The 8,251-nt window shown below is 32.9% G+C and overlaps 1 protein-coding gene across 1 annotated transcript; it reads left to right on the top strand.

Annotated features, from left to right (window-relative positions):
- The first annotated feature begins 4,524 nt into the window (after window positions 1-4,524).
- On the top strand, window positions 4,525-5,633 carry LOC147297885 (uncharacterized). The gene is made up of 3 exons (XM_086229461.1): window positions 4,525-4,756; window positions 4,923-4,976; window positions 5,104-5,633. Exons 1-3 carry the CDS (start codon window positions 4,656-4,658, stop codon window positions 5,276-5,278), a joined length of 330 nt encoding a protein of 109 aa, XP_086085587.1. The 5' UTR covers window positions 4,525-4,655; the 3' UTR covers window positions 5,279-5,633.
- Window positions 5,634-8,251: the final 2,618 nt, after the last annotated feature.

Raw genomic sequence — 8,251 nt, 5'->3', positions numbered from 1 at the left:
CCCCCTGCCGCGCGCCCTCGATCTCCCTCGATCTCTCTCCTGCCGCGCCCCCCAGCCACCCCCTGCCGCCGCCCCTCCACTTTCTCCCCTGATCTCCCCCTGCCGCTGCCCAGCGAAAACTTCGGCGAAATTTCGAAAATTTCTAAAATTTCGCCGAAATTATCTCGAAAATTTAACAAAACTCCGTTTCGATTTCAATCCCTCCTTAAATCGAAAATTTCGCCGAAATTTCGCCGAAATTTTCGAAATTTAAACCCTTGCCTATATACATTTACACCTTATGAGATTTATCATTTTTTCACATATACTCTCTGAGGTTTCAAAAATTATATATACACCTCCTGAGGTTTTAAAACTGTTGTATATAACCCTTTGTAAGAAAAAATAATAAATAAACAAAAAATAAGATATTTGTATTGAGATTGAATCTTACACCTTGAGTAATCTTATTAGGCCATTTCACTCCTTTAGTATGCCTTTTTGCATAACTTTTTATTATTTTTCATCTTAATGTAGAGGATTATGTGCAACAGTTTTGAAATCTCAAGGGGTGTACGTATAATTTTTAAAATTCCAGAGAATGTATATGAAAAGATGATAAATTTTAGGGGATATAAATATAAATAACTCATAATTATATACACTAATTACATGTAAATTTTTTTCTTCTGTCTTATAAGCAGATCAACCCGAAAAAGATTCATATTTGCCTACTCCATAGTCCAAACTACCAGGGAAATTAAGAGCCAGAAGAAAGTTAGGTTTTTTTCTTTCGGCCAGGTTCAAAGAAACATCATAGATAAACACGTGAATTACGAGACAGGCTAACCAACGCACATAGAGGGATCATTATTCCTGATTAATTATTTTACTTTCCATATATTATAATATATGTTAATCATGATTCATGACAGAATGTTTTATCTCGTTGAATACTGTTTTTTTATAAGTCATTGAATAGTAATTGATATACAAAATATTAATTTTTCGTTAACTTTAATTATGTTTCATTAGCACTAGTTCTAGCTGTAGTAGTGCTGTACGCCTGTACGCACATCGGTTAAATGTCTAATAAAGCTTACATCACCCCTCTTCAGTTAACACCTTTTTGGTTGTATACTCTAATATGATATTATATTGAGAATATATCCTATATAAAAAATGTAGTACCGTGTTGTATTATAAAATATAATGTTTTGAACTTTCTCACCTGGTGATTACCGATAAGTTTAGGTTGAATGTCTTAATTTTTATGATGGATCAGAGTTACCAATTAAATATTGTTATATATCACTACTAGAAAAATCTGCATAGGGCACAGCACTGAAAATGTGGCTATTGCTATCAAATGGTACAGTTTGGACTTCGGAGTGACTATGGATATCCAAGTCATCGATTAATTAGATGGGGTTTCTATTGTTAAAAAATCACAATTATAGTAACAGTGACTCAACTATAAAGTGGACCCCACAATTTAGCGCCGGTCTTCTTTGTTGGCTTGATTTTTTTTATTGGCTCTTCTTTGATGAAATAAAATCACTTCTTCACACTTCTTTGTTGGAGTTTAGGGGGAACTAGACATGGATAGAAAGAATTCAAATGTATAGTACTGCTGTATCTTATCTTATATAAGTTCTATTATGCGATTAATTGGTATGAAAGTGCGGACAATCCTAAAAAAAGCAACCCTGTTAAATATGAGATTAAAAAGTGGGGAAAAGACAAAAGCGGGATGGTTATCTGTAATGAGGATATATAATCCCTGGACCTAGAGAATAATTATATATATATATAATATGACCTAAACTTTATCACAGAGAAAGACAATACATTCTGGACCTTATCTTGTATATATGTCCAAGAGAGAAAAACAAGAATGAAGAAGGCTGGGGGAAAAAGCATAATGAAAGGTACAGCTAGTACCAACTTGCATTATGCCACATGCATATATATTCACCCCTCTTTATAAATACCAGACTTATATGCTCAATTTAGAACCCACATACAGTTATAATAAACTGACTCTAAAATTATTGAATTTTAAAGAAAGTTAATTAACATATATATATATATTATGCTGACCATCTGGCTCAAGTTTTGCGTGCCATAAATCCTAAGGGTGCGTTTGGTAACGTTTTACAAAATAATTTTTTATTTTACAAATTCTAAAAATGATAAAAATATGTTTGGTTGCTGTATTGAGAAAATGGTTTTTGAAAAGCACAAAATATAATTTATAGTTTACAATGTAAATTAAAAAAACGACTAAATAATGTTTTCAGTGAATTTAGAAAACATAGAGAACACAGATACAAATAAAAAAAATTTACAACTGAAAAAAAAAATGAAAAAACATATGATCTGAACCTCCTCACCACCTAGCCAGACCCACCTCCGGCAACAGCCCTACCTCCCGCCGCTGCCCACCTCACCCATCTCTCTTTATCTCTCCTATATTCCTCTATTTCTTTCTCTCTCCCTCTCTCTACCCATCTCTCAAAAAATATACTTTGTAATCCCTCTATAGTTTCCAATTCTCGCTTTAATAAACGGATCAAGACTCTCCGTAACATCTATAGCAGGAAGCTCACGAGCCTTAACAACCATTACATAGAAAAAATACATTCATTCAACTAGATCATAGGTGCTTGCAGTCTTATCTCCATTAATAATACGACCACCAACAACTCTTCCACCTCCAAGATAGTCGGGCCGGCTGAGGTGGGTTAGGTTTTATAAAACTTCTCTATTTTTTAATTATATATTTTATGAAATTGGTTAATAATAATTTATAATTAATAATTTTTGTAAATATAATTATTTAATTGTAATAATTGATTACTATCAAATGTGTTTTATATAATTACGTTATTAGATGTCTTCTCATATTTTGAGAATATAAAATTTAATTTGTCATTTTTATTTTATAATATAATTTTTTAAAATTATTCTGTAAAACAAACAGGCCCTAAAAATATTATCAGATAGACCCTAAAATATTAAGCATTAGAGAGTAGAGTATGAGTCATCAATTGAGTCAACGGTCAAAGTCGTGCTTTATGTTTTTTTCCTGACCGTCAAAATCTTGCAACGCACATGTTTTGAATAGCACACAAGCCATTTTCCATTTCCATTTCCATTTTGACGACGTTCTGAGAGATTAATAAAATAGGGTAAGTGGCAGACAGCCAGACACAGCCAATTTCTGGTGGATACCCATGTCGAATCTTCTTTCTGTCTTAAAAGTAGACTCAAATAACTTCCTGTTTGCCTGCTCTAAATTATTAGTTATCACTTATCAGCAAATTTATAAAAAAAAAAACTTGAAAAGTTAGGTTAATAGGGTTTCTCTCACAAACTAGGCTAGCTAGCTAGTATGCCTTGGATCAGTTTTAGACACATCTAAGCCATCTAGGCGAGCCAAGAACAAGGATAGTCTAACCAAAGCACATACATCGAGGGTCAATCATTATGATAATATTACCTTTTCAATTAATTATATTATTCCATTACAAAATATATCTTATATATACCTACGTACCCACGTGTATATATATATATATATATTGTTTTATGTCAAATGAAACTTATATATCGTACTTAGTACCTTTTCACTTAACAACTAGCTAGTATGCTATGTGCACGTTGGTGTTACTTTTTAAAAACATAGTTTATAGTTTAAAATTTTAAATATTAATATTAATATACGTATTATAATTTGAGTAAATTAATAATATAGTATTAGCATTATAGCATGCCACCAATTATCTACAAAAATTTCTTAATCATATATTCGAACAAATGTTTAATGCTATCAGATTGTATATTGAAAAAGCATTTATCCTAAATATAGAATTTTCGAACAGTTATTCGCATCCGCAGCTGAACCACTATATATATATACGTATTTGTATATTCATCTTGGCCAATTCAATTACTCAATCATAGAGGAAGACCATACAAGAGCTCGCAGCAAAAGAAAAGACGTACCATATACAAGAACTTATATATTTTCTATAGGTGTACAATAAGGGAAAAAAGAGAGAAGGGGGAGAAAAAGCAGACTGAAAGGTATAGTACAAGTGTGCAACTTGCATTATTGTGATAGAATTAGAATATTTAATTCAAAATTAATTGAGAATAAGTAAAAAGACTCAAGATTTATAAGTATATATGCTAAGTTTTAATTTTTCGATGTAAGACATTACTCCACATTACTCTCAACACGTCTTCGCACGTGTGGTGAGATTTTGAGCCTTACACGTGAATAAATTATATTGGATGACGTGAAAGCACGTGTGGTCGTTGGGCCTTACACACGGATAACCTGGTTCTGATACCATGATAAAATTAGAGCATCTAACCCAAAACCAATTGACAATGGGTTAAGAGGTTCAAGACTTATAAGCACATATATTAAACTCTAATTTTTCGACGTGGGACATTACTCCATATTACTCTTAACATATTGTGCCACTACATAGCAGAAGCCATGCATATTCACTCCAACACTTTGTTTATAAATACCAGACTTTCATGCTCGCTCAGAACCCACTGAATTGCAGTTAATAAACTGACTAGCTAGCTCTAAATTACTGATCAGAAGATCGATCAGCTGAAAGAAAGTTGTGCTAGCTAGCCGATCATCATCGATCATGGCTCAAGTTATGCGTGGCTCCATCATCATGATGCCAAAAATCACCACCGTCCAAATTCCAGGTTGCAAGTCCTACCAACATAAACCCATGATGATTATGTAAGTCATCTTTAATAATTCCTTTCCTAAATTGTTGATTTGTATGTTTAAGTAGGTCTTTATAGAAAAATAGATAAATAGAAACCATTTATTTTGTTAATTAATTAATTAATGTTTGTAAGGTTGTTTTAGCTTATTATTGTACTGACTACTGATCCATATGCAGGCTGCAGACTCATGACGGCCGTATGCATGTAAGGAATATTGGTCACTCCAAAATGTACGTTTTGCTCATCACACGCAGATCAACTACAAATTAAGAATGAATTTGTATTAATTAGTTAGAGAAATTAATTTGAACATTTTTAAAATTTTTGGTTATTGTTGACCTTGGTTTCATCGATCAGAACATGTGAAGCGAAAAAGCCAGGGACTACCAAAGGAAGAGGTGGACAGATTAATGAGACGAGTAGGAATGTTTCTGATCTGAGCAGCCAATCAAACACCAACAACGCTAACAGTGACAACAAAAGCAAAGGAGATGCGAGTGCTACTACAGAAAAGTCTGTGGCTGCCAATTGATCGAGATGGATCTTCGATCTAGCTCCATCGATCTGGCCGGTCTCTCAACTAAACTCAAAGTCGACTGATCGAGAATGATGGGGTCGCGATCGTTGTAGCTACTAGTAGTACTCGTGCCAATATTTAAAGTAGATGAATGCTACTACTCAATAAAGCTGAGTAGTACGTAGTAGCTATGTATATATAATAAGGTACGTAGTTTCTACGTACGTGTGAGCCTATGACTACGCTATAATAAGTCTTCTCTCTCTCCCCCACATATGTTTGTGTAATATTATAATCTGATTAGTGAAGTGTTTTAGCATTCTGCAAGGTTCGATGTATAATAAATAAGATAATTAATTTGGTTTCTCAAGTGTTTTAGCTGTAGTAGTGGGATTTCCACGTCCTATCTTCATCAGCAAATGGTCATGTGCCAATTTCAGTGGTCTTTGCTCTTGGGCTTGGCTGTTCTCATCCCTTGTCAAGCTCGACTGGTTTAACATAGCCTTTTCTGGTCCAAAATGGTTTGCCCTAATTTATATTGGCCTATTTTGCTATGTTTGATTCATGTGATTATTTTGGATCCCACAAAGGGGATGAGTGAAAAAATAGAGATTTACCCTTAAAACTCGGGAAAGGAAGCAGCGGTGAGCGCTACAACCAACGCTCCCTTGTGTTAAAAAAAGGGAACGTTTCTGATCGCTCAAGATCAGATGCACATGTTTGTTGGTGCGTACTAATCGAATCTCTATAATATATAGCTTTCTAGAAATGTGTTGAATAGAGTCCTAAATATTGATTAGATACATGTATATATTTATGGAAATATTGTAACGGCTCAAACCTTTATAATTAGGAGTAATTAGGTGTAAATAGGACTGTGTAACTTCTTTATGAAACCTACTTGTCTTGTAATCACGTTATATATAGCCCCAATGAGAAAGAATAATATATGAAATACTTACCAAAAAACCTATACTGTTTGACAAAATGGCATATATAATATGAAAAATTAAAAACATATAGCATATATATAAATAATTATAAATTCTCAATGCATGTGGGAAGGAAAACAACATATTAATTAAAATTAGTTCCAAAGTTGTTGGCCTTAAAACCTCTTGATCGAGTCCATGGGAAAGCAAATCAAAGAGAATATGCATGTCCCAACTAACGTTAACATTTGAATATCATTGATGGATATGAAGTTATATTTCTGTACGTGATTTTCAGCCGAATAAAAAAAACATCGAAATGATACATTTTTCTTATTTATTTATGTTCTGGGTACGTAATTTTATGCTTAATACTAGTTGACTTAGTGGAATACCTGCAAAATTAAAATGTATTAACTGCAAGATAGCAATATTGAGTATTTTGGCAAAACAATAGAAGTTTCTTTTAGTTGCTAATGGCTGTCGTTAGGGAGTTCTTACAAGGAAGATTGAAAGCCTATCGCACGATGTCAGTCAAGCAATCAGTTCAGAGTCTGAACCTAAAGTGAGTACTAAATATATACTTCATATAAGATATATATACAAGCATGGGAAGATCAAAGATGTCACACAAAATAATTTAATAGTGATTAATTTTAAACCTCCTAACCACTCACTCATATAGAAACTTACACTTCCTTTTATACGTACCCTCATATGTATACATAATAAAAGGTCATTTATAAATAAGTCAATAAAAAATTTCAATATTACAAATACCCAATTTGTCGATATTTAGGTTATGGTTTAATTCTGAAATTTTGGATTCCGCAAAATTTCTAAATGATGTTAACACACATAAGACTAAACATTAATTTTAATTAATTAGCAAATAATCTAATCAAAACGAATAGCATGTATGATCGATAATGGAAGACTCGTAACTTTATAATTATGACTAGGCTTATCATGCCTTAACAGTATATTGTAACACAATTAATGTTCAAAATTCTCCGTATAAATGTGTATTTTCAACAAGTTCCGCAGCTTAATAGTTATGGTCCACTGTGGCCGCTTTGACTGAGTCGTCCTTGGAAGAGAACAAAAAGAGACGACCAGATCAAAAAGGATATTTGACCAAAAAAGATAAAAAAGGATCGATTACAATCAAGTCAATGTCTAGCTTTGGTCACCTAATTGGGAATTAAAAACTACTCAAAAGAAACCACAAAGTCACACACACATGTGATGAATATATACCTGTAAGGCTTATATATATACAAACTCTAACTTTCGGTTGCATATATACGTACAAATAAGTATTTGGTATTGTTGATTGTTTGATAAGAATATATATTATCTATATAATATTAATATAAGACGTTCAAACACTTGTTCAAAGTTTGCGTAGTCCGCACCTAATTAAACCCATATATACATATAATATAGTTTTATATAGACCAACTAAATTCATAGAAAAAGAAGAGAGAAAGAGGGGGGGGAAACCAGAATGAAAGGTACAGTACAAATCGCATCATTGTGGCATTAAATTAAGAAGCCATGCATATTCACTCCTACCCTCCTTTATAAATAGCAGACTTTTATGCTCGCTTAGAACCCACATGCAGTTAATAAACTGAATACATACGTACATATAGCTCTATATTACTAATCAGAAGATCGATCCGCTGAAACAAACTTCTGTTGGCTGATCATCATCATGGCTCAAATTATGCGTGGCTCCATCATCATCATGCCAAAAATATTCACCATGGTCCAAATTCCAGGTTTCAAGTCCTACCAGCATAATCCCATGATGATTATGTAAGTCATCTTTAATAATTTGTTTCCTAAATTTTTTATTTGTTGTGCGTTTAAGTCTTTATATATAGAAGCAAAATAGAAACCATTTAATTTGCTGATTTTAATTAATTTTCGTATGTATATATATATATATTGCTTATTATTGTATTGGTCCATATATATGCAGGCGGCAGACTCATCACGGCCCTATGCAATCCCAGAATATTAGTCACTCCATAATGTACGTTTTGCT

Source organism: Dryas octopetala, chromosome 1 (genome assembly GCF_963921425.1).
Source record: "Dryas octopetala chromosome 1, drDryOcto1.1, whole genome shotgun sequence".
Taxonomy (NCBI): domain Eukaryota; kingdom Viridiplantae; phylum Streptophyta; class Magnoliopsida; order Rosales; family Rosaceae; genus Dryas; species Dryas octopetala.
This window is presented reverse-complemented; position numbering and strand designations above follow the sequence as displayed.

Coding starts and splice junctions, on each gene's coding strand:
- LOC147297885 (XM_086229461.1), top strand. CDS start 4,656: ATGGCTCAAGTTATGCGTGGCTCCATCATCATGATGCCAAAAATCACC. Junction 4,757..4,922: donor CATAAACCCATGATGATTAT/GTAAGTCATCTT, acceptor ATCCATATGCAG/GCTGCAGACTCATGACGGCC. Junction 4,977..5,103: donor AATATTGGTCACTCCAAAAT/GTACGTTTTGCT, acceptor TTCATCGATCAG/AACATGTGAAGCGAAAAAGC.